The 27,714-nt window shown below is 39.1% G+C and overlaps 1 protein-coding gene and 1 non-coding gene across 2 annotated transcripts in view; both read left to right on the top strand.

The window, feature by feature from the left end:
• GADL1 (glutamate decarboxylase like 1) overlaps positions 1–27,714 on the top strand; it is a 182,415-nt gene that overhangs the window by 85,205 nt on the left and 69,496 nt on the right. The window contains exons 12-14 of the mRNA XM_036870770.1: positions 2,288–2,487; positions 11,687–11,738; positions 25,915–26,004. Of these exons, the coding sequence (XP_036726665.1) occupies positions 2,288–2,487; positions 11,687–11,738; positions 25,915–26,004 (342 nt within the window). The remainder of the gene's footprint in view (positions 1–2,287; positions 2,488–11,686; positions 11,739–25,914; positions 26,005–27,714) is intronic.
• Positions 17,814–17,920, top strand: LOC118904646. Its single transcript, XR_005022093.1, has one exon. It is a non-coding gene; the product is annotated as a U6 spliceosomal RNA (small nuclear RNA).

Here is a 27,714-nt window from a genome sequence, read left to right as displayed (position 1 = left end):
TCAGTCACTAGCAGAAGGCACTGAAACTTGCCCAAGACATGTCCAAAGTTCATCTGCTTTGGGAATTTTTTGAATCTTTCATGGTTGATGAAAGTAAATTTATAATCATGATGCAAGTACAAGTGTGTGGTGTGTGTGTGTGTGTGTGCACGCACGCATGTGCGTGCGCACGCGCGTGCTTTGTCCTTAAACTGCAGTGATTTTTTAATGTTATAATATATGGTCAGGCTGTAGTTGCTATGGAAGCAGTAACCAAATTTCCTGACCTTTGAGGGTAGGGAGATGCAGTGGTGGCAGCTGTGATCAGAGTTGAGAGATTGATGATAGAATTATAGTAAAGATTAAAGAATAAGGGCTTTTTCTACCTTAATGACCAGGTCGGGGCAATCTCCTCTTCCCCTGTGTCTACCAATATTACCCATCAGAGCCAGGCTGAAGGCCTACTAGTATTCCTTTATTATTTTAAAATCAGTTTACTTTTGGATACTGGATGAGCCAGATTTTGGAGTTCTTGACTATAGTTGGTGTATCATTTTTTACATAGTATAGAATCATACTTTCTGGTATTGGAGCATATAATACCCAGATTAGTGTCCACGCAAGACAGTATTGTTATTAAGACAACAAATATGTGCTTTTGTTTGGAATGTGATACTTGAGATTTTCTCCTTATTCTTTAAGTACATGTTGATCACTCAAATGAGGCATGTAATACATTCTTTCTTCAGGAGGGATCATTTTCTAGGACTTCCGCGACTCGTGGGGAGTTTCTCCGTAGCTTCCTGTACAGCACTGATGGTTCTGCATTGTTAAAGTTTGGAAGATGCACCAAATGAGAAGTTCTTGTATCTGTGTTTATTTTGTTCATACTAAATGTCAGGGGGATGTGGGAGAAGTACAGAATATGGTAGGTGGTGTCCTCACCCTAACTGCTTAGTGAGGGTCTTTGTGCCCAGTGGTGTTAAGTTCTGTGGATGTGGACATGGACAGGAAATGATTCCTGCCCTCAAGAAGCTGCTTGGCCTCACGAGGAGAAAATATGTGGGGCTGCTCACTTAGTAGGGGCAGCACAGGAGCAAAGGCAACAAATGCAGTCAAATGTGAAAAGAAGAAGGGAGTCCAACGGGATGGGCAGATAAAGAAGCTGGAGGGGAAGCAGAACTTGAGATGGGACCCAAAGGAAAGGCAGACCTAGAGAAAGAGACGCGACTGTGTTCAGCGTTAGTAAACTTCACAACTTATAAATATGCTGCATTTATTCTTTCAAGTGTGTCAAATACATTAAAACAGAGACAAAGAGAAGCAAATTGTGTGAACAGAGATACAAATGGGGCATGATCTAGTGATTAAGGGGCGTTGAGCAGTTTGGTTATGCTAGGGAAGCAGAAGGTTCTAATGGGTACTCTCTAGGAGTGAAGATGCTCAGGGGATTGTGGGGCTGTGAAGGATGGGCTAGGATACCTGGGATTTCTTAGATCCCACATGACATTGAAGGAAATAGGGCTTAAACTCTAATAATTTGAGGTCAAAGTAAAGACTCTAGAATGGTAATAAACAGGGTAAATTGTCACCCAGGGTAAATCATAGAGAGAAGTAACCAGTCAGTAAATGCAAATTGAATTTGGTTGCAAATAAAACCAGTGTGAGACCAACCCCCCACCCCCAATTCTGTGGAATTGTAGGTGCTGTTTAGCGGTGGTTGAAACGTGTTTGTTCTTGTTTGACTCTTCCATAAGCTCTTTCCTCAGGTTTTTTTTTTTAATCTCTGGGTTACTGTCAATTCCGGCCTTTTCAATATGGATATGAATTGAAAAAAGGATTTGGATTTAAAAGCCCAGTTTTTTGCCTATGAAATTGTATAAAGTATGTACAATATGTTGGGTATTTTTTTTCTAATACAGAGCCTTGAGTGAGTTATAGACAAATTTTTTTTTTCATCTTGAGAAATTGGCCCATCTTGATGTCATATGTCATACAGATGATGATATGATCATTTCAAAGCTTCTTAATACTCATCAATACAACTGTGAAGATGGGCTTAGCATTCTCAACTCTGAGGGGTTTTTGGTTTTTTTGAAAACACAACGGGTCATCTGTGTCTCAAAGTTAATACACATCTAGTGTTCCTGACGTAGGGCAGTCACAGAGCGAGACCAAATACTTTGGGCACAAAGTGGTAGAATATTATACAGGTTTTGTTGGTGGGCATGTGTTTTTGAAATCAACTGCATTCTAAAATGGACAGTCTTACAGTTTGTCTTTCTTCCTTTTTTTTTTTTCCCGAAAGGACCTTCTTAAGAAATGCTACTCTGCCAAGGCATCTTACCTCTTCCAACAGGATAAATTCTATGATGTCAGCTATGACACGGGAGACAAGTCTATCCAATGTAGCAGAAGACCAGACGCATTCAAGTTCTGGATGACCTGGAAGGCCCTGGGCACATTAGGCCTTGAAGAAAAAGTTAATCGCGCTCTTGCTTTATCTAGGTACTTGCTCTGTGTGTGTGTGTGTGTGTGTGTGTGTGTGTGTGTGTGTGTGTGTGTGTCCATGGGTGTCTAATAGAAAGATGTTCTTCCATATATGTATTCCTTCTTTCATCTAATAACCATTTTCTCCGTACCTAGTATGTGTTAGGAATTACCAACAAAGCAGTTCTACCCTCTGCCCTCCAGCATCCCAACCTAGTGAGAGATACATCCAAGTGACAAAGCAGATAAAATACAGGTGCACCTAGTTTTGGATAAAGGGAGGTACACGGTGCTCCAGAAGCACTCGGGAGGGTTCCCTAGTATGTTCCTGAGGGATGTTGGCAGAGGTTTCCTGGAGGAAGTGACATTCAACTAAGACCCAATGAAGAAAGGGGAGAAGATTGATTCAGGAGGAGGGAGCACCAGGCCCAAATCTCTGGGTGTGGGAGAGATCCTGGTGACTTCAAGGACCCGAAAAGACAGTCTGTGAGAATGTGGGGCTGGTGGAAAGACGTACAGGTAAAGGTGATGTGGAAGCACCGTCATTGCTGCCTTCTTGTAGCGTAAGGACAAATGTTTTGAAACCACTTTCAACGACACTAGAAAAGCTCTTGAGATACAGGTGCTGGGTGCTTGCCACCAGAGCAGGACTCTGCTGCTAAGCTTGGACCAGTGTGTGTGGACGGCAGGCCATGGCCAAATGTAGTTTTAAATGTGATTTGTTGGGCCTGAGCTCCATTGGGTTAACCTGGATTGTGTTTTAAAAAATCAAACATTTAAACATTCCAAATATTTTAAAATAGGGAGACCATCAAAAATCTAGATTCGTGGTTTCTCTCAAAAGATTAGAGTGCTCTGAGTCCCACCTGGTGACAAGGCACTGAACATGGTGATGCCTGACTCTGGAGACCCACAGTGCCCTCCATGCCCCCTGGTTTTTGTTGAGCCTATTTTACTGTGGCACAGAACGCTAATAGCCGGGACTCAAAAGTTAGCTCCACCATTTACAAGCTTTGTGACTTGGGCAAGTTGCTAAAACTTTCTTTACCTCCATTGCATCCCAGTAAGATGGAAGTAACAACAGCTTCGAACTCAAACAACTGTTAGTAGAATTAAATGAATTGATATTTGTAAAACACCCAGGATGGTGCCTGGCATATGCCACATGCTCTATGAGTTTTATTAGTTATTATTTTCTCACTTGCTTGGCCACTAGAAGCATCAGAGTTTGTGATCTCTGGTTTGGATAATCTCTCCTTCTTTACTCCCTGTTCATATTTCAATTGCAAAAACCTGCAGTGTCTCCTGAGAGATTTAAGCAATTTCCTCTCTCTATAGGGAAGTGGCATGGGTGCTCTGTGCGCCTCTCTGTGTGACAGTGATGCTCTGAGCATTACTGAGGACTGTCTAAAAACCCAGTATCTTAAAGCAGCAGTCGTTTATTCTAAGAGGTCTGCAAGTTGGCTGGAGCAGCTTCATCTCATCCTGCGGCGGCTGTGGGGGTAGGAGGAGGGTCTGGGTCTCCCGCCTGCATGTCTTGCATCTTCCTTGGACCAACAGGCCAGCCAGAGCCTGGTTTTGTGATGGTGGTAACAGAAGCCCAAGAAGGCAAGCATACTTTAAGCTCCTGATTGCATCATGTCTATTAGCATTCCAGTGACCAAAGGAGATCAGATGGCCTAACTCAATGTCAGATGGCCAAACTCAATGTCAAGAGGCAGAAAGAACTGCAAGATTACATGGCGAAGGGCTTAGATATAAGGACAGGGGAAAAGACGGCTTTGGCACTTTCAGAAGACTATTAGAAATCAGCAATTCTGGTGATTTTGGTTTAAAAAGTAGTTTGAAAAATCTGTAAATACTGTGTCTGTTGGTAAGCAACAGAAACCTTCATTCAAGGCATTATAAACAAAGAAAGGTAATTTATTTGCTCATGTTACTGATAAGCCAGCGTAATGATGACTATGGAATGGCTTATTCTAGGGGCTTAAACAAGATCACCAGGCCTTAATCTCTGTCCATCAATCAGGTCTGTTCTCCTCCATGTTCAGTTTATTCCTCTGTAGGAAGGTAGCTGCCAGGAGGGTCAGATCTATAGCCTCCCAGGTTCAACTTCAAGGTCAAAAGGAAAGAGTGCTCCTTTCTCAACAATCCCAAGGAAAGTTTTAATTCCTTTTGAATGAGGCAAATGTCCATATCTGAATCAATCACTGTTGTCAGGGAAATGTGATATTGAGTCACATGCTCTCCCTTGGCACTGGGAAGACTGTCGACTCCTCCTACGTATATAGAATATACTGACACTGGGTGAGGAGTGTACCTCTCTTAGAAGCAGGGATAAAGTGCCTTCGTCAGAAGTGGGGAGATAACTACACAGGGGTGAAAACATGAAACTGTCTACCATAAATATTCACAGTTGCCCATTAAACTAAAAGTTCAGAAAGCTCTGTTCCCTTGTTTGTATTTTTCTCATACTATTTAAGTATGGTAGACTCTGCATTATTTTATCAAAGCTGCTAAGTAATTCGATGACAGGTGTCTTGAAACAAGGCTAGATGTAAATATTTGATGATCGTATTTATTACAAAGTTAACATTCATCTCAGGGTGGAATTTAATTTATAGTCTAAGGTTACTTCCTAATTTTGCAGAGAAATATCACAGGAGGATAAATGTAAACATTTCAATTTAGTTCAACAGCACATTGTTTGTAAATGTTTGTCAAGTTGAATTGAATTGAATTAACATTTCAGCGAGCGTCACTGCAGACTCTGTGACCTATATTTAAAATAATCCCTTTTCTGTCATGCCGTTAGTCATAATGGTTTTCTTGTCTTAACTTTCCACATTCTTGATATCCAACAGTCCATTCCTGGGGTGGGCAAAAGCCATCCTCTTCCCCTATCCCCAGTGACAGGTGCCAAGGAAGAGTCCTTTTAGGCATGTCACTTGGAATGAATGTGAAATTATAAACTTGGAGAACGTTTCTCTGGGATTAAGAATTATTTCACAATAGCAACACAAGTGCTTTATTTTCATGATTTTATGTCTTTTCAAATTGAATGTGGTTCTGCTTTTTAGGAAAGAGGAAACATTATCTGAATTCTGAGGTCTAGTCTATTAGTTGGAGCCTATGTGCAGTTGTGCACTGGTAAACTGTTTCTCAGGAGGGGAAAAAGGCCCCAATTTGTAATGTCTGCCAATTTCCATGGTGTAAATATTCCCACTGTGGAAAATTGCAAGCTACCAACAGTCGCGGCTGTTAAATTTCTGATTATTTAACAATTGGCTCTCACTAGCTAGTACAAACTAACTCTATACTACCATTGATTATATGAGCCAGCATAATCGGTTCAAACCACTGGCTGGTGGGAGTTAAAATACCATTTCTCATCAAGCCTACTGACCTGCAGCCACTTGTTTTAGAGTTTACCTAATAAAAATGATTCTCATCCACTGTCAAAAGACTCTATTTGGCTTAATTTCTAGGTCAGACCAACACTGTTTTGTTTCCAAGAAGTATGATTTTCTCCAGTAGATAACAACTCTAGCAAAGTAAAGCTGCAGATGACAATTGTGTTACTATTTGTGGTACACATCTGTCATCAGCAGCCTGAGGTAGATAAGATGTCCATTCCCACAGGCCCTACCTAGGTCAGGTCTCTTAAGCACAGAGAAGGCTGTGCAACTCTTTTCCCCTGGCATATTGAAGTAAGGATTGCACTGATTCCATAGAAACAACATTTCCATGTTCCTGAATCTGAATGGAACTTAGTTTTAAAATTTGTATATTGACCTTAAGATTTAAGGACCAGATTTTGATGGACCAATGGACGGCCATCACCCTGATCAGATGTTCCCTCTTCCCTTAGGAAAGCAAGAGCAGACCTTTTCAAGAGGACAATGATTCCTATTTTATGAGTTGTCAGAAATCCAGCAAGAAGGAACTAATTAGTTCCTAGAAGATCTCTAAGGCTTTCCCTAATTTCCATTTGACCCTTGTCATTCCAATGGATGAGAGAACATTTCTCTCAAGAAATATTAATGACAAAAAACTTGCTTTCTCCTTTGGTTGTTGGAAAACCAGTGACTTTGGGAACCTAAAGCAGCATGTGATTATTAAGCATATTTGAAACCCGGAAGGCTGAGGTTTAAAACCACCATTTCTGGCACAAGGTGATTGTGATCTCTGATATCTAGTTAGAAAAGTTGAAAATGTGTTACAATACCCAGGGCTACTGGTTGCTGAGGGCACCTTGTAGGCCTTTGTTACAACACTCAAGTTAAATGGATATTCACTAAGGGGTAAGTTTTAAAGCAAATCTAGAAGAGTCATGTGCGTAAGTCTTTTCAAGAACAACAAACAGGTCAGGAACTCCCATTCTGCTATGTTGCTAGGTCTCCAGTGTATCATTTATCTATTCCTCTGACACACAATCTCTGTAATCTCTCAGATGGAATTCATTTCACTGACTTGCATGAATACTGAGGGATTTATTGGTACTAGTATGGAAAAGGTAAGCAGAAACACAAGGCAATTTTGTGCTAGTGTATTTCTCTAGGTGAGGAGAGGGAGAGAGTCTAGAAGACTATAGAAGGTCCAACGTTTTCATTTTTTTCTTTATATTTGTAATTTTAAAAACATCACAATGCTGTAAAATGTAGCATGTAGATATCTGTGATGAATCACACATGCATGCCATGCAATATGTTCTCATAAATGCAGAGCATACAGAAAGCATATGGAAAAAAATCCCAGGAGTTCTGGGAGGTCCACTGCATCAGAAGAAATTTCACATGAGATGAGACTGGGAGAGGCACTTGGTCCAGAGCGCTCCAGGGAGACTCCAAGTGGCTAGTGAATTGAGAAAGGGACTGGAAAGGCTATTTCTGGAAAGGAATGTATGTCCTGCAAAAGGGCAAGTGAAATGCACAACTGTTAAATGGACTCATGGAACTAAGGAGGGAAATGTTTCAGAGCAAGATTTCATTAATGTACATTTCAAAACTAAGCCAGGATCTTAATAAAATGAGTTTTTTACCCAATAGGACTGGTGAAAACTTCTAATGTGTATTTTTTTCTCTCTTCTCTCTTTTTTGCTAAGCTTAGTGGGAAGGACTGTGAATTTTTTGATGCTATTGTTGCTTTTTTGAACCCATTTACCTGGATGCCTTTTGGTAGAAGTGTTTTATGGTTCCTGAGTTTTATCAAAAAACTCAATGTATATCTTTTTTTTTTCTGGCTTGTATCAGATAAGAATAGAGTTTTTTTTTTAGTGTATTTTATCTTTAGGCTGTTTCCATATACTGAAAAGTTGCGAGGAATAACTCATCCTATGAATGTAGGCAGAAGTGACTTAAACCTTATTTGAATCCCCTCCCCAAAAACTCATTTCATTTAAGCATTTATTTAAGAAGAGGGTAGGTACCCTATAGAAGAGGCACTTTATGCTAGCATTTCTGAACCTATGCTCCGTGGGATAATAGACTTCCAGAAGATCTTAATAGATGCTCTTCCAAAAAATGTTTCCACAGTCAAATATGTTTGGACAATGCTAACCAATACATTGGTCCCCTCTTGGAGGTTCAAAGTGTTCATTAGCACATTAAAGGCTCTGAGGGTCTTATAATATAGAAACATTTTAAACTTTAGCCAGTAGACAGACATTGTTGACTGTTCATCCAAAAACCATTCTTCCTTTTTCCTTGCCAACAGAACCTCAATTTTATATAGATAGCAATATTCCAGCTGGGAACATTGGCCTAAGCCTATCCCCTTTGCCAATCATTAGCTTAGGGATGGATATATGACTTAGGTTCAGTTAATAAGATACAGGAAGAATTCTATGAAGGCTTCTGAGGAAAATGTTCTTACCTAAATAGAAATTAAGAGAAAATGCATTTTGCTCCAGCTTCCTCTCTTTCTTCCTGGGACACTGTCACATATGGATGTGATGTGTGGAGCTGTGGCTGCCATCTTGTGAACACAAGTGAATTCACTAACACTCTGAACATGGCAGGCTGAAATAATAGAAAATGCCTGGTTCTTGGTGACATTACTGAACTTTCCAACCAGCTCAATAAATGTTCTCATGAATTAAGTCAAGTACACTTCTAATTTTAAGCAAAAGCAATCTAATGGATATGCCTAGCATTGCTCAAATTTATTTGAATGGAACCCTTTCATGTGGGAAACCTATTAACACGGTATACCAAGGAACATAGTTTGGGAAGTCTGGTGTAAACCTTTTATTATTGTTATAACTCTTTATCCAAATCACCTCCACCCTCAGTTCAGTTGGAGTGTTTGTTACACTGGGCTTTACAGGTTCTGAGAGTGACTGCATGGGGGCATTGATCAGACACAAAGCCCAGATCCACGTGGTTAGCAAAGAGCAGAGTTTTAACTGAAATGATTTCAGCTCTGCCTTAGGATGCCTTTCTCCCAGGAGCAGTGTTAGCCGGTTTGACAGATATTTTAAACTGAGACTATAGGCAGTGTGTCTAAGTTTCATCTTAACAGTCTTAATCTGTTGGGGAAGGATTTTACAAATTTAGTTCCACATCTCCATTATGTGCATGAGGAAACTGAGGAGGGCTCAGGGAGTCTGAGGAGTTTGCTTAGAATCACTAAGTTGATCAACTGCAGAACTAGAATCTTCTAGAGTCATTCCCTGGATTTCATAGCCTGGGGGTATCCAGGATTAGTGCAGGCCCCCTCAGAATGGAATCATGGCACTGAGTTAGCAGATTGCCATTATATTTGTGCCTGAAAAGGTAAGAAAAAATAGGGTTCATGAAGCTTTCCTTGTATAGATAAAGATTGTATATGTCTATTTATTTTGCTTTGTGATTTGTATTTTTTTCTTTTATTAATTTCCTTTTCAAAAATTATGAGTAACCACACCTATGAAGCTTTGCAGAGATATAAAGAGAGTAAATAGTCCCTACCTCCCCATTGCATCCTGTTTCTCGCTTCCTCAGACAGACATCAAAGATGTCTTTAGGATGTGGTCTTCCATACTTCATTCCGAGCTCATATATACATGAGGAGAGGGATCACTTATGCTTTTTCTTTTTCTTACATTTTCTTAAAAAAAAAATCATATTATCTACATTCCTCAGTCCCTTGCTTTCATCTCTTACTAATACATCATGAGCATCCCTGTGGTTTAATTGAAGTGGATATAATCCATTCTCTTTAATAGCTGCATCGTAGTACATGTGTTGCTATAATACATTTTATTTTACCCTTTGCCAATTTCTGGATATTAATCTTGTTTCTAATTATTCCGTATGGAATACACACACATACGCATGCACATGTAGGTTTAGATGCAGCAACATTTGTGTATGCATCTATATATCTATCTATCTCTCTCTCTCTCCATCTCTCTATCTATCTTTCTTAGTGTTGATGAGGTTTTCCTGGTAGACCAGCACCTCATAAGTGGTTTGCTGGATCAGAAGCCGCGAGTATTAGTAATTTTGAAAGGTTTATAGCAGCTTTCTATCAGATTCACTAGCACTGGATGTTGTCCCTCTTTAAATTTGTTTCCAGTGTCCTGTGGGCAACAGGTTTAGTATTGTTATTTTAATTTGCACTTCTTTGATTACCAGTGATCTTGAGCATCTTTTCTAATGTTTATTGACCATTGGAATTGCTTTTATCGAAAGTTAGGCAGTATGCTAACGGTGTAAAAACTTTACAGCTACATGACATCTCCTGAAAAAACGTTCAGGGAAAGGAGTATGTAGAAAGAACATCAAATACTTTGTGAATCTTTGTGTGTGTGTGTGTGTGTGTGTGTGTGCACGCGCATGCACGTGTGTGGTGTCACAACATTATTGCTCAAAATAAAAGATTCATATTATCCAGTTAATACTGATAGGATTTTTTAAGATATTTTATAATTTAAAGATGATATAATCTGTATGCTAAGCACCAATACTTAACCTTATGCAAAAAGCTAAAAAAATTGTTTGGGGAAAAAAGAACTTCATCCCATTGACTGGTATATTCCATATCCACATTCTAGAATGTCCTTTAGTAAATAAACATAGTAATAATAATCCCCCATTTCCACAGTTTATATTCTACACAATTTTTTACATGTGATTTAATTTATTTTTTTTACAACATCCTTTTGAGATTGGAAAATCAGAATGTGTTATTCCAGTTTTACAGGTAAGGGAATTGAGGTCCAAAGAGGAGCATTTCTTTGTTGCCCTTAAATATTAATTGAATATATGTAATTTAGTTACACAATCAATTCCATATGATGGTACCATAATTCCGTATGACCGGACAGGATTTTCAAAGCCAGTGCTTGCTTGCTTGCCTGCTTTCTTCCTTCCTTCCTTTATTTTTGGCTATAACATATAAAATTACAAAATACTCTGGAAAGTACATTTTTGTCAGCACCTCCAATCATTTCCTTACATTTGACCGCCAAATTTGAAATACTAGGTCAAGTGTTATGAACTTTTCAAAGCTCATGAACAAATCACTAGTTTTCAAGGCCAATTGTTCAGAAGGTTTATCTTTTTATTTAGACAATAACCAAGCCCAGTGGGTCAGAGTCAGTGTTAATTTACTCTACATTCTCAATGTCATTTTAGTCTTTTCTCCATCACATTCCATATCTCATGTAGCTGTGCCCTTTGCTTATGGCATGATAATTCTTTTTTCCCTGACATTCAAGATAACTTCATAGACATTCTATCAATGGCTACAACCTACTTACTTTTGGCATGATACCAGTGATCAGTCTTTCTTCCCTCTGGCCTGGCCTTGGGAAGGATGATGTTGCACTTCCTTGATCTTAAAAGAACACACAGGCAAGACTACACACCAAAAACTTTTACCCCCAAGCCAGCTAGATAATTTAAGTACCTAAGCTAAATCCCCATCTAGAATATGAATGAGATATATATCCGATCTACTTTGTGTGGCTTTCACACTTGGGTTGAAGTCTGATGCTAACATGTAAGCTAGACATCATCTCATCAAAGAGATGTACCTTTTTACTCAGGCCCCAGTGGACTGCAGTAGGCTCAGGTGTATCTGTCTAAATACAAACCTGTGCCTGTACATGTACCCTTACTTATTTCTAAGCCTTGTCTCTGCATCAGAAATTATAGATTTATTGTATGTCAGCCATGTTCATGGAATTTTTAGATTGCAGATTATAAATATTATTGTGACTTTTTTTTAGGTACCTAGTAGAAGAAATCAAGAAAAGAGAAGGATTCAAATTACTGATGGAAGTAAGTGATTACAGAATTGTGCTTGTGATTTTGTCAGTCAACAGTGATGAAGGTGGTAATTTTCTAATCTATTATATTTCATTGGTTTTTGTGTTGCAGACTTAGAAACAAGTCATTAGCTTAATTCATAGAGTCCATTATGTTAATTTACTCTAATAGTGAGTATTTTTCCTTTGTTGGATTCAGAGAACACACTTGCCTTTAAGTATTGAAAATTACAGTGCTCAATAATAATTACCAGGGATAATACTGAATAAATTATGACCTCTCTCTTGATATATAAATTGCATAATGATTGTACTGCAAATATTCAACTGTGCTATAGTGGTGCTTCTGTGAAAAATCAATTAAGTGAATGTACAATAATGCATATAGTTTTCTCTTTTTATAAAATAATGAGAGCATATTAGCTTTGGAGCAATGGGAAAATAAGTCATTTTGTTGTTGGATTGTTTGCTATATATAAGAAATATGGTGGTTACAGAGATAGAGAATATTGGGTTTTTTTTCTAAAATATATGGTTAGAAAATATGAAGAATATTATTTAATTCTGATTTTTAAGAAATATAAAGTGTGAGGTTTGCTTAGCTCTTCTTATAGCATATACTTTATAGCAATTTTTAACATAATAAAAATCACTTAGAGACTGCAGCCAAGGAATCTATCCTGTATATAAGCAATCTGGCTAAATTTTGGTATTCATTTGGCAAGATTTACTGAGCAATTGCTACGTGCTGGAGATATAAGACAGGGAAGTTCCCCACTCTCATGGTGCTTACATTCAAAGGGAAAGTGACAGGCAATAAACAAGCAAATTATTACATGGGAAACATCAAGTTGGGGGAAGTCTTAAGAAAACAATAAAACAGATTTATGAAAGATAATAAGTAATTACAAATAACTCATTAGACAGTTCCGGATGTGGGAAGTACTATAATGGAAATAAATAGGGTAAAATGCTGAAACTGGGGTGTGAGTGGTGGTGGCCTGTTTGGTTGGGGTGCAGGTAGGGCCCTCTGGGGTTGCCTCTGCGCTGAGACCTGCTGAATGATGGTAAGAAGCATGCCGCGCAGATGCTTGAGGGAAAGGCATTCTAGATAGAATCAACAAACAACTGCCAAGGCTTGAAGCTGAAAAGAGTTCTGTGTGTTTGAGGAGCCAAAAGAAGGTGCATTAAGCAAGGGGGAGATATAGTAGGTGATAGTGTGGAGAGGTTGGCGGAGACCAGATCTGCTGGAGCCAGGTGGGTCATGATAAAGACCTTTGGCTTTTATTCCAAGTGTAATCTTTGGAGAAGTTTTCAGCAGAGAGGAGTCTGACTTCCATTTTGAAAGATGGTGCTGGATGTCATGAGAAGAGAGGGAGGGGGTGGTGGTGAGGGGAGGACAAGAAAAGAATAAGCGAGACAAGGTGGGAGACTGTTGCAGTAACTTGGGTGAGATGTGATGATGGTCCTCAGATGACTTTGGGAAACACTGCTCCAGAGACTCCTGGCCGTGGATTCTCCCACTGTCTGCAAAGGGGGCATCCGATCAGAAGGTTCTAAGAATCCAGACTCCCTGAAAACTAGGGATATAAAGGAACTTGCAAAAAGAGCAGAAGAATCCATATTTAAACGACTTTCTGGTAACACCACAAAAAAGCAAGAAGACCAGTTTAGAATGTGGAACATTCCACAGGACAGCTGACCTGGTTTCTTCAACAGGTCAGCGGCATGAGGAAAAATAAAGGAGAGTGTGATGATGATCACTTCCGGGGTCAAAGAAACCTAAGAGGCAGAACAACCAAAGGCAACATATTGGAACCCTAGTTGCAACCCTGTTGGAACCCTAGTTTGAGGGAACCAATTGTAAAAAGTAACTTTTGAAACAGTTGGGGAATTTCTAATATGAACTAGTAGGAGTTATCACTGATTTTGTTAGACATGACAATGGCATTATAACTACAGAAGAAAATGTCTGTATTTTCTAGAGATGCATACTTACCATGTAAGGATGAAACAAGAGCTATCCAACTGGATTGAATATGAGTTTGAATCACCTTTTTTATTTTCTTGAGGTTGAATTACCTCTTTATTTTCTCAAGTTTGAATTGCCTTTTTTATTTCTCTGGCTGTGGGAGCTATAGGTCTTAAGAAAAGTGCTGTACACCTCAGAACTGCACAATCTTTGATAGAGCTGAGAGAAAAAGTGACGAGAAAAATGATGAACTGATTTAAAAGTTATTTATATACTTTCCTAAAGGCTTAAAAATTGAGGGAGGAACCTCTTGCCATCATCTTTAGGGAAATGCCAACATTCACATCCTTGTAATGAAAGTTAAGGTGGATTTTAAGCATTAGGCAGCCTTCTGCCCTGGATATTTTATCTGTGGGAGCCAGATGGCCCCAAAGCAGGGAAGGTGGCTCCTTCAACGGTCCTCCAGAATTCCTACTTATAAGGGATTTTGTATGTGATCTGCATTTGCCTCTTTTCTCTGTATCCATTTAGAGAAATAAAGTAAATTTAGACCTTGAATTTCACATATAAGTGTCAAATTGATTAGCCTCTTTTTGTTAACAAATGCCTTCCTTGGACTGATTAAATATAACCCTAATGCATACTTAAGAGAAGAGATACACAGGTTTGATGAGAGCCCAGGTCTGTAAAACTGCAAGGTTTTCAATTTAGGAAAAAACAGAGTCTATAATGATATATACGTGTATTTCGCTGTGAAGCAGATGGCAGTGAGAGTGTCAAGTGGAACATTACAAACAGTAAATGAACACAACCACACAGAGTATCTAGTACTTGAATATCTTTCCCTGAAAAGAACAAAAGTAATGCATATCTTCTTGAAGATGATTGAAACTTATCATTTCAAAGGAATTCTGCATTATTCATAGGCCCCTGAAAATCCTATCTTTTTTTTTCCATGTTGGATCTAAGACCTAATAGATGTTTTCTTAGAGATATATACTATCATTCACATGTTTTATTTTGATCTCTTGGGAGAGTCCTAATTATTCAACTTTTTGTTTTTCTCTTCCTGAGTTCTGCCTTAGAAAGGGTTATTTAGGTTTCATAGACTTTCTGAGTTACAAAGGATCTTCAAGGACATCTAGTCAACTTCCTGCTCAGTGCAGGAAACCTCTCTTGATAGTTCTTGTAACAGGAAGTCAACTTCTGCCAGGACACTTCCTGTGTAAGAGAATTCACAGTTTATTCCTCTTCCAGGGAGCTCTAAATATTCATATTCTAATACTTACTGAATCCTACTATTAGGATTCAATATGTATCAAGCACGTTGCAACTTATAGTTTTTTAAATATAGTTTTTATATAGTTTTACTAGAACGTAACAACCTTCTATTTGCTAAATTCAATGCACATCCTTTAATCTTCTTGTTGGACTTCTGCAGCATTTTGCACCATTATCCACTTCTTTCCTGTCTTGGTTCCTTTAACTTTCTCTCCCAGTTTTTCTCCTTTCCATGTGGCTTTTTCTTCTCAGTCTCTGTGTGAAGGTCTCTTCATCTGGGGACTGCTTAAATGTTCTCCATTCTTTTGTCTTGGCCCTTTCCTGTGTCCACATACTGTCCCTGAAATATTTTATCCATGTCTAGAGCTTTGTCATCAACAGTCTCAATAATGTCTCCATCCCTGACTTGTCTCCTCAGCTCCAGTCCTTTGTATATAGGTATGTCCTGGAATTTTCCAGACTCCCACAGTCACCTCAAATTCATCATTTCTAAAGCTGAAGTGTAGCCATTTTCTTTACCAAAATTTTGATAAATTGATTTTCCAGATGAATTTTTGGAACTCTTTTCCATTAGAACTATGATCCATCTTCTTCTTTTTCATTAGAACTATGATTTATCTAAACAAAAGTCTCGATGTTGTCTTCACTATTCCCCTTCTCTACTCCTAAAGCCACCACCTTAGTTCAGGCTCCCCTTACCACTCAGGTTGGTGCTGTCTCCCAACTCATCCCCTGCTTCCAGTCTTAGACCCCTTTATCCCATCTCCACACTGCAGCCACCCTGTGGGCTTTCTAATAGAATGAAATCTGTCCCCTAGACTGAAATTCTCCAGTTGCCTCTGGAATCAAGCCCAGACTCCCCAGCATGGCCAGTGAGGAAGCCCTTTGTGAAAGGATGCCCATCTCTGCTTCCAGCATCACCCCTCTTCAGCACACCCTGCCATCTAGTCATTCCAAGTACTTGCCATCACCCTGAATGCACCAGCTTCTACCTGTGTACTCTTCGCTTTGCCAGGAATATTTCTTGGATTATGAGAAATTTCTTCTTTTAAAATGCCCATACCATTGCAGCTTGATTGCCTGTACCTAGCTTTATTACTGTTCTCTGAGTCCCTGGAGATAAGCATAAAATGTAAGTCATGTTTCTCATCCCAGTGCCTGGTCCAATATCTAGAACATATACAAATTTTGAGTTATATTCTGTGTTTAAATCATATGAAATTGAACATTTCAGTTGCCCTTCTTTGGACATGCTATAACTTTTATATGTTCCCCTTCTAATAGGTAGGCAGAAATTAACAGTGATGTGTCTCACCCAGTGAAGATTTTAATGGGACTGTTTATCCACTTGAAAAGCACATTTCTTTCTACCAATATAGTTCCAAATAATAGTCACTACACTAGTAGAGTTCCTTCTGTGTGCCAGATGTGGTGGTAAATGTTGGAAATAATCTCTTTACTCATCAAACCAACTCTGTGGGGTAGACAATATAATCTCCATTTTATAGATTAGGAAGCTGGAATTTAGAGAGTTTGACACTTGTCCAAGCAAACACCTGGTGAAGCTGGGATTCAAACTGCATCCATGTGACTCCAAAACCCAGGCTTTTTGTGCTAAGTGCTGCCTTCAGAATTTTTCAGTAGTCTAATCAGTTACTTAAAACTTGTGAGCTTGAAGTCAGGTAAAATCCATCATGACCCCCTTCTCCATTCTATATTTGCATGATTGATCATTTCAGTCTATGTGCTAGATTCTACATTTATACTTATTAAAAAGCATACTGCTAGTTATTATTATTATTATTATTATTATTATTAATCATCATCATCATTGTGATCTAATGATATTTCAGCAACAGAGATGAATTTCTTTTGACAAAACTCAGTTTTAGAGAATACAAGCTACTATCTTGGTGACCATTGACTTTTTTTCCCCCAAGGGTCTCATATTATTTGCTCAATAATCCTTGCTGGAATTGACATCAAAGCACTGGCTTTATTTCTTGGAATATATCTCCTTTCTTTCTCTTTGAAAATCAGGATAGAATGAACCCATCTTTTCTTTAGTGACACTTCTCTACTCCTCCATGAATCTTTAAAGATGATGACAATGCCTTTACTGCTACAGGTTTTTTGTACCCTTCTCTGTCATCTATCTGGTCTAGACACTTGGATTCCCTTTTATGCCTTCTCAATGTTGTGGTGTTAGACAATATGGACTAAATGTGGTCCTAGGACACCCAAGAGGTCAGACTTTTATATATGTAGGGAATTAAGTGGCATGTGAATGGTTCTACTCTGAAAATACACTTTACTGCTTTGAAGCTACTTGAAGAAAGTCTATATAAAATAAAAGCTACAGAGGCAAAGAGACAGGAAAACTCAAATATGTTCCCTGTGGATATTCAAGGGATGTTTTTTCCAAGTTTTAATAATTTGGGGAATGCCTATAGTAAAGGTATTCCACCAAATGGAGCATCAAATTTCCTCCAATGAAATGAAATGTCAAAAAGGCTTCACCAGTTTTCAAATATCATAGCACTGAAGCCACACCATTCTAAAAGAGACTGGGCAAAGATATCACAGGTTTGTCAATTCCAAAATATCTAAACCGAAACTTATTGAAGGAAGAAAATATAAAAGGTGGCTCAAAAGGACTAGGTCCTAACTTATATAGAGCAGATCTGGTAGCAGATAGAAACTATTACAAAATGATTCACAATGTTGCCATACAAATGAAAAAGAATGGCTTATTTAATGATGTATTAGGGTCCAATAAAAAGACAAAAACTGCACAGTAATCTGAAGTGGGAAAGTGCAATGTAAAGAATTATCGTGCTTGCTTTAGCAGCACATATATTAAAATTAGAATAATACGGAAAAGATTAGGATGGTCCCTGTGCAAGGATGACATGCAGATTTGTGAAGAGTTCCGTATTTTAAAAAAAGAATTATTAACAGGGGATTGGAGTCATGGGAGATTGCCTCGCAAGAGAGAAAGAGACCCTAAAAAATACAGAAATAGCAGATACTGTAAAGAAAAATACAGAAATAACAGATACTGTAAAGACATCACTCCTAGAACTGAGATGGAGCACTGAGCAAGAGGCCACCCCCACCCAGGGCTGAGATCCAGACTTGGTTGGAGAGGGTGCAGTGTGGCTCACAAGATGACAGGGCAGTCCCCCAAGGTGTCACACAGGTGGGGTCTCTAGGAGTCCACCTCCTGGAGTGCTGGAGGACGCTGATTTCAGGGCACTGCCATATTTTAGAACTCACTCAAGCCATCCAAGGCAAGATGCCTCGCTGGCAGCCCTCCCTATGAAATCCCCGGAGGAGAGTGTGCAAGGAAAAACCATTTATGGGCATCCTCCTGTGACCAGGCTGCTGTGAAGCCGCCACAGGGCGTGGTGCTGGGGGAAGCTGTCAGGGGCCACTTGCTGCTGGTCACCAAAACTGCTTAAAAGAGCCCCACCTACTGCAGGAGCCCCATGAGATGAGCACACGTGACCAGGAGGAGACACCTCTTCCTTCTCCGTGTCCCTCCAGCACCCTCTGCTGATAAAGTCTCCGATTGGACCAGATGGAAAGGAGAAATATTTATAGAGTCCACCTCCATTATTGGGGAACATAAAGAAAGGGTGGATTTGGAGCTGAGAGGCAATAAATTGATAACTGACATAAATGGCACCTGGAAAAAAATCTACGTTGATATAAAGACACAGATTCCTAGAATCTAGTGACAGATAATAACTCTGTTTTTTTCTACTTTCTAATCAACCATAGTGACTTTATTTATTCACAAAAAGATTTATTCACATTAGATGATTAAATAATTTGAAGGCCAGTACATTCTATCCTAGAGAAACCAAATTAATCATAAATTAGAAAACCAAGTATAAATTGTGTAATCTGTAAAGACTATTGTAGTCTCATGATAAATGTTTATGGAAATTGACTTGAATTACAAAGTACTCCATTTTGTTTTTTTATTTTTTTAATCATTTCTTTATTTTTCCCATGTTCAATATTAGTTATCTATCTTATACACATCAGTGTATACATGTCAATCCCAATCTCCCAATTCATCACACCACCACCACACCCCACCTTCCCCCCTTGGTGTCCATACGTTTGTTCTCTACATCTGTGTCACTATTTCTGCCTTGCAAACCGGTTCATTTGCACCATTTTTCTAGGTTCCACATATATGTGTTAATATACTATATTTGTTTTTCTCCTTCTGACTTACTTCACTCTGTATGACAGTCTCTAGGTCCATCCACGTCTCTACAAATGACCCAATTTCATTCCTTTTTATGGCTGAATAATATTCCATTGTATGTTTGTACCACATCTTCTTTATCCATTTGTTTGTCAATGGGCATTTAGGTTGCTTCCATGACCTGGCTATTGTACATAGTGCTGCAATGAACATTGGGGTGCATGTGTCTTTTTGAATTATGGTTTTCTCAGGGTATATGCCCAGTAGTGGGATTGCTGGGTCATATGGTAGTTCTATTTTTAGTTTTTTAAGGAACCTCCATACTGTTCTCCATAGTGGCTGTTTTTTACATTCCCACCAATAGTGCAACAGGATTCCCTTTTCTCCACACCCTCTCTAGCATCTGTTGTTTGTAGATTTTCTGAAGATGCCATTCTAACCGGTGTGAGGTGATACCTCATTGTAGTTTTGATTTACATTATCTAATAATTAGTGAGGTTGAGCAGCTTTTCATGTGCCTCTTGGCCATCTGTATGTCTTCTTTGGAGAGACGTCTATTTAGGTCTTCTGCCCATTTTTTGATTGGGTTGTTTGTTTTTTTACTATTGAGCTGCTTGAGCTGTTTATATATTTTGGAGATTAAGCCTTTATCCGTTGATTCGTTTGCAAATATTTTCTTCCATTCTGAGGGTTGTCTTTTCATCCTGTTTATGGTTTCCTTTGCTGTGCAAAAGCTTTGAAGTTTCATTAGGTCCCATTTGTTTATTTTTGTTTTTATTTCCATTTCTCTAGGAGGTGAGTCAAAAAGGATCTTGCTGTGATTTATGTCAAAGAGTGTTCTTCCTATGTTTTCCTCTAAGAGTTTTATACTGTCCAGTCTTACATTTAGGTCTCAAATCCATTTTGAGTTTATTTTTGTGTATGGTGTTAGGGAGTGTTCTAATTTCATTCTTTTACATGTAGCTGTCCAGTTTTCCCAGCACCACTTATTTAAGAGGCTGTCTTTTCTCCATTGTATATCCTTGCCTCCTTTGTCATAGATTAGTTGACCATAGGTGCGTGGGATTATCTCTGGGCTTTCTATCTTGTTCCATTGATCTGTGTTTCTGTTTTTGTGCCATTACCATATTGTCTTGATTACTGTAGCTTTGTAGTATAGTCTGAAGTCAGGGAGTCTGTTTCCTCCCACTCCATTTTTTTCCCTCAAGACTGCTTTGGCTATTCGGGGTCTTTTGTGTGTCCATACAAGTTTTAAGATTTTTTGTTCTAGTTCTGTAAATTGCCATTGGTAATTTGATAGAGATTGCATTGAATCTGTAGATTGCATTGGGTAGTATAGTCATTTTCACAATATTGATTCTTCCAATCCAAGAACATGGTATATCTCTCCATCTGTTGGTATCATCTTTAATTTCTTTCATCAGTGTCTTATAGTTTTCTGCATACAGTTGTTTTGTCTCCCTAGGTAGGTTTATTCCTAGGTACTTTATTCTTTTTGTTGCAATGGTAAATGGGAGTGTTTCCTTAATTTCTCTTTCAGATTTTTCATCATTACTGTGTAGGAATGCAAGAGATTTCTGTGCATTAATTTTGTATCCTGCAACTTTACCAAATTCATTGATTAGCTCTAGTAGTTTTCTGGTGGCATTTTTAGGATTCTCTATGTATCGTATCATGTCATCTGCAAACAGTGATAGTTTTACTTCTTCTTTTCCAGTTTGTATTCCTTTGATTTCTTTTTCTTCTCTGATTGCCGTGGCTAGGACTTCCAAAGCTACGTTGAATAATAGTGGTGAGAGTGGACATCCTTGTCTTGTTCCTGATCTTAGAGGAAATGCTTTCAGTTTTTCACCATTGAGAATGATGTTTGCTGTGGGTTTGTCATATATGGCCTTTATTATGTTGAGGCAGGTTCCCTCTATGCCCACTTTCTGGGGAGTCTTTATCATAAATTGGTGTTGAATTTTGTCAAAAGCTTTTTCTGCATCTATTGAGATGATAATATGGGTTTTATTCTTCAATTTGTTAATATGGTGTATCAGATTGATTGATTCACATATATTGAAGAATCCTTGCATCCCTGGGATAAATCCCAGTTAATCATGGTGTATGATCCTTTTAATGTGTTGTTGGATTCTGTTTGCTAGTATTTTGTTGAGGATTTTTGCATCTATGTTCATCAGTGATATTGGTCTGTAATTTTCTTTTTTTGTAGTATCTTTGTCTGGTTTCGGTGTGAGGGTGATGGTGGCCTCACAGAATGAGTTTGGGAGTGTTCCTTCCTCTGCAATTTTTTGGAAGAGTTTGGCAAGGATGGGTGTTAGCTCTTCTCTAAATGTTTAATGGAATTCACATGTGAAGCCATCTGGTCCTGGACTTTTGTTTGTTAGAAGATTTTTAATCACAGTTTCAATTTCATTACCTGTGATTGGTCTGTTCATATTTTCTGTTTCTTCCTGGTTCAGTCTTGGAAGGTTATACCTTTCTATGAATTTGTCCGTTTCTTCCAGGTTGTCCATTTTATGGACATATAGTTGCTTGTAGTAGTCTCTTAGGATGCTTTGTATTTCTGCGGTGTCTGTTTAACTTATTCTTTCTCATTTCTAATTTTATTGAATTGAGTCCTCTCCCTCTTTATCTTGATGAGTCTGGCTAATGGTTTATCAATTTTGTTTATCTTCTCAAAGAACGAGCTTTTAGTTTTATTGATCTTCGCTATTGTTTTCTTTGTTTCTGTTTCATTTATTTCTGCTCTGATCCTGATGATTTCTTTCCTTCTGCTAACTTTGGGTTTTGTTTGTTCTTCTTTCTCTAGTTCCTTTAGGTGTAAGGTTAGATTGTTTATTTGAGATATTTCTTGTTTCTTGAGGTAGGCTTGTATAGCTATAAACTTCCCTCTTAGAACTGCATTTGCTGCATCCCATAGATTGTGGATCCTCATGTTGTCGTTGTCATTTGTCTCTAAGTATTTTTTGATTTCCTCTTTGATTTCTTCAGTGATCTCTTGGTTATTTAATAACGTATTGTTTAACCTCCATGTGTTTGTGTTTTTTATGTTTTTTTCCCTGTAATTCATATCTAATCTCATAGCATTGTGGTCAGGAAAGATGCTTGATATGATTTCAATTTTGTTAAATTTACTGAGGCTTGATTTGTGACCCAAGATGTGATCTATCCTGGAGAATGCTCCATGCGCACTAGAGAAGAAAGTGTAATCTGCTGTTTTTGGTTGGAATGTCCTATAAATATCAATTAAATCTTTCAGGTCTATTGTGTCATTTAAAGCTTCTGTTTCCTTATTTTTTTTCATTTTGGATTATCTGTCTGTTGATGTAACTGAGGTGTTAAAGTCCCCCACTATTATTGTGTTACTGTCGATTTCCTCTTTTAGAGCTGTTAGCGTTTGCCTCATGTATTGAGGTGCTCCTATGTTGGGTGCATATATATTTATAATTGTTATATCTTCTTCTTGGATTGATCCCTGGATCATTATGTAGTGTCCTTCCTTGTCTCTTGTAACATTCTTTATTTTAAAGTCTATTTTATCTGATATGAGTATTGCTACTCCAGCTTTCTTTTGATTTCCATTTGCATGGAATATCTTTTTCCATCCCCTCACTTTCAGTCTGTATGTGTTCCTAGGTCTGAAGTGGGTCTCTTGTAGACAGCATATATATGCATCTTGTTTTTGTATCCATTCAGCAAGCCTGTGTCCTTTGGTTGGAGCATTTAATCCATTCACGTTTAAGGTAATTATCGATATGTATGTTCCTGTGACCATTTTCTCAATTGTTTTGGGTTTGTTTTTGTAGGTCCTTTTCTTCTCTTGTGTTTCCCACTTAGAGAAGTTCCTTTAGCATTTGTTATAGAGCTGGTTTGGTGGTGCTGAATTCTCTTAGCTTTTGCTTGTCTGTAAAGCTTTTGATTTCTCCATCAAATCTGAATGAGATCCTTGCTGGGTAGAGTAATCTTGGTTGTAGGTTCTTCCCTTTCATCACTTTAAGTTTATCATGCCACTCCCTTCTGGCTTGTAGAGTTTCTGCTGAGAAATCCTTGTATTTTATTTGTCGTTTTTCCCTTGCTGCTTTCAATAATTTTTCTTTGTCTTTAATTTTTGCCAATTTGATTACTATGTGTCTTGGTGTGTTTTTCCTTGGATTTATCCTATATGGGACTCGGTGCACTTCCTGCACTTGGTTGGCTCTTTCCTTTCCCATGTTAGGGAAGTTTTCAACTATAATCTCTTCAGATATTTTCTTGGTTCCTTTCTCTCTCTCTTCTCCTTCTGGGACACCTATAATGCGAATGTTGTCGCGTTTAATGTTGTCCCAGAGGTCTCTTAGGCTGTCTTCATTTCTTTTCATTCTCTTTTCTTTATTCTGTTCCGCAGCAGTGAATTCCACCATTCTGTCTTCCAGGTCACTTATCCATTTTTCTGCCTCAGTTATTTTGCTATTGATTCCTTCTAGTGTAGTTTTCATTTCAGTTGTGATATTGTTCATCTCTGTTTGTTTGTTCTTTAATTCTGCTAGATCTTTGTTAAACATTTCTTTCATCTTCTCAATCTTTGCCTCCATTCTTTTTCCGAGGTCCTGGATCATCTTCCCTATCATTAATCTGAATTCTTTTCTGGAAGTTTGCCTATCTCCACTTCATTTAGTTGTTTTCTGGGGTTTTATCTTGTTCCTTCATCTGGTACATAGCCCTCTGACTTTTCATCTTGTCTATCTTTCTGTGAATGTGTTTTTTTTTCCCACAGGCTGCAGGATTGTAGTTCCTGTAGTCTGCCCTCTGGTGGATGAGGCTATCTAAGAGGTTTGATGGGCGGGACTGGTGGTGGGTAGAGCTGACTGTTGCTCTGGTGGGCAGAGCTCAGTAAAACTTTAATCCGCTTGACTGTTGATTGGTTGGGCTGGGTTCCCTCCCTGTTGGTTGTTTGGCCTGAGGCAATCCAACACTGGAGCCTACCTGGGCTCTTTGGTGGGGCTAATGACAGACTCTGGGAGGGCTCATGCCAAGGAGTACTTCCCAGAACTTCTGCTGCCAGTGTTCTGGTCCCCATGGTGAGTCACATCACCCCCCCCACTGGCTCTGCAGGAGACCCTCCAACACTAGCAGGTAGGTCTGGTTCAGTCTCCCCTGGGGTCACTGCTCCTTCCCCTGGGCCCTGATGAACACACTACTTTGTGTGTGCCCTCCAAAAGTGGAGTCTCTGTTTCCCCCAGTCCTGTTGAAGTCCTGCAATCAAATCCCACTAGCCTTCAAAGTCTGATTCTCTAGGAATTCCTCCTCCCATTGCCAGACCTCCAGGTTGGGAAGCCTGATGTGGGGCTCATAACCTTCACTCCAATGGGTAGACTTCTGTGGTATAAGTGTTCTCCAGTCTGTGAGTCACCCACCCAGCAGTTATGGGATTTGATTTTACTGTGATTGCGCCCCTCCTACCGTCTCATTGTGGCTTCTCCTTTGTCTTTGGATGTGGGGTATCTTTTTCGGTGAGTTCCAGTCTCTTCCTGTCCATGATTGTCCAGCAGCTAGTTGTGATTCTGGTGTTCTCACAAGAGGGAGTGAGAGCACATCCTTCTAGTCCACCATCTTGGTTCCTCTTCTGTTTGTTTGTTCTTTCTGTAGCTCCTTTTTTGTTTTTTGGTCAAATTCAATAAGCCTGTTGCAAACTTCAAAGGTGAAGGGATGATCAGATCAAGAGCTTACCTTGTTGAGCTGGAATGTTTCTGGGCTATCAGTTGTAATTTAAAATCCATTAAAATCAAAACTCTTTATAGTACCAGTTTTGATTTTAAGATGTGGGGTGATAGCTGTTTCTTCTCTCTGAAATACTTTGAAACTTTATAGTGACAATGGAGCATAACTTGGTTATTGAGAACTATTATAACACCGGTTATTACCTACAAACTGTGTTTGTGGTGGGAAAATAGAAGTCATTTCAAAAACTGTCAGCATGAAGAATCAGATGAGGAAGGTGCTGAGTGGGTGGGCATGACCCAGCATGACCCAGTTCTTCAGCCATTTCTATGACGGACGTATTCAGCTCTGGGTGTTCTGAGCCCAGGTGCTGAGAGTCTTCATTTTGTGCAAGCCGTCTAGCAGCCTCACACCCTTCCTGATACTGATACTTGAGAGCCAGTAGTCGAACTGATGGCCTTTATTTTCCTTCTGATGCTGTATTGGCCAGGGTCACAGCAGGGCTGGTTAAGTGGAGCCCAAGTATATCATATGTTACCGACTCACAGGTAATTGGGGATTTTGCATTTGTCAAGTGTAGCAGGTAATAGAAGACAACTTTGGCCACCTTAAGTTGAGAAGAAATTATTTGAAGGACATGGTGGTATGAGATATAACTTAAGGATTAGGGTTGAAGAGGGATGAACCAGGGCATCTCTAGGTATATGTGTATCAGGTGCTAACTAATGGTTAGTTAGAGCTGGGTTGAGTTAGCTTCAAACTTCATTATGTTTATTTTTGATCTTGTGCACATCCCTTACCCAGAGGGGAGAGCACTCTCTCGGTGCACCCAACTGAGAAGAAAATTACTCAATAAGCTGTTATCAAAAGTAAGGTTGAATGGATGTCTAATCTATCAGATTCTGATGTTATCAATGTAAGACACACATGATGACTGAAAGAAACTAGCTAAGAGTTGAATTGCATTCTAAGATTAATTAAAAACTTTCAAACTTTCTTCATCTTCAGCCTGAATATGCCAATGTTTGCTTTTGGTACATTCCACCAAGCCTCAGAGAGATGGAGGAAGGACCTGAATTCTGGGCAAAACTTCATTTGGTGAGTGATAAGGATATTGCATTTTTTCCTTTGGATGAAATAGATTCAATGCCCATTGTCTATTGATCCTATAAATAATTTGGTACTTGCAAGAACTTCTTGAGGATCTAGAGAGGTTGTTCTTAGTATATTAAAAGTTAATGACATGCCAAACAGTTGTGAGCATTTGTTAAAACAAATCAACATACTTGACACACACAAATTCAAAATAATTGTGCTGTTTGCAAGAGAGTGGTAGAATTTGTCAGAAGTTCTAATTCACAGTGCACTTCAGAGCACATGATCTGGTAATGGTTAATGTCATATGATGAATGGCTTCTTCCTTCAACTCTGCTGGTGCATGTCTGTGACTGCTTGCATCACTTCACTAGCAGATAATGTTAAAGTCTAAATCTGGTACCCTTTGTGAGTGTGAGACTTTCTGTTCTTTCCACCAAGGGGCTTATGTGATAAAAAAGAAAGGAAATGTCAGCAATGAATTTCAACTGATCATTGAACTAAATGTGACTTGCAAACCCCTCCTTACCCTCAGTGTGGAAATCAATGATAGTTTTAACAGCTTTGATAGGTGATAGCCCTTCTCCTTGCTCTCTAGAAGAAAAGGAAAAACTTCCCAGTCATGCAAGGGACAGACATTCAGCGCTCACTCTGCCGGGCACTAGAGATATGAACATCAAAGAGACTTGGTCCCTGCCCTGGGAAGCTCGTATTCTAGGAGACAAATGAGTAAAGAGATCATCACAAGGTAACTAGTAGGTGCATAGATGAAGAGAAACCCTGTAAAGGCAGAGAGAAAGGATATCTACCCCGAAGTGTGACACTAGATTGGAGTTTTGGACAATAAGTAGGTGTGAGTCAGTGACAACTGTGAAGAAGTGGGTTCCAGGAAGAATCACAACATCATGGCCCAGAAGCTAAGAGGGGAGGGTGTGATCAAAGACCACAGTGGGGCAGGGGGCAGTGCTAGGAGTAGGACAAGAGCAGCAGGAAGGGGAGCACATGCAGGCCTCATCTTCCATGACAAGGTGCTTGGAATTTGTGCCTAGTTAGGGAGAGGTGGGAAGACCATGGCCTTTAAGTCATAGCCACCTGGATCCTCACCTGCAGCATCTTCTTTAGCCTCAGGCCACTTTCTGTTTCTTTGTGGCTCATTTAGCCTCTTGCAAGGTAGCACAGTACATACTCAATATATAAATATCTTACCTCTTGTTAAACCTGAGGTCAGGCAGCAGAGATGGGGAGAGAGGGACAGAGTTACCTGTGCCTTTGCCTAGACAAGCCCTTCATTGGCCATTTCAGGCAGTTAGCATGGTCCTTGGATCTGGCTTGTCTTTTTGTCACACAATGTAAATGAGAAAGTGCTAAAGAATACATTTCAGATGGTAAGTGACTCAAAAAGAAACAATGTGAGAATTTAATGGTGGTATTTCCAGGGACATTTTGCACGTTGATGGAATGCATCAGGCATTGTTTGGTGACATTGAGAAGGATATGGCTGCCATCCTTCTCACTTTCTGATTGTTAAGAAAAGCAACCGAGAAGGTGATATTCGTGTTTTATGGACTCAATACTGTTGCATGGACACGGATCAGGATAACTAAATAGTCTCTTTATGTTTGGGGATACTATGGACTCACTCTTCCATTGTTTAAAGAAATATTTACATTATCTAGTCTCAGAAAATTTAAAGTTGAGGATGGCTATATAAGC

Source organism: Balaenoptera musculus, chromosome 11 (genome assembly GCF_009873245.2).
Source record: "Balaenoptera musculus isolate JJ_BM4_2016_0621 chromosome 11, mBalMus1.pri.v3, whole genome shotgun sequence".
Lineage (NCBI taxonomy): Eukaryota > Metazoa > Chordata > Mammalia > Artiodactyla > Balaenopteridae > Balaenoptera > Balaenoptera musculus.
This window is presented reverse-complemented; position numbering and strand designations above follow the sequence as displayed.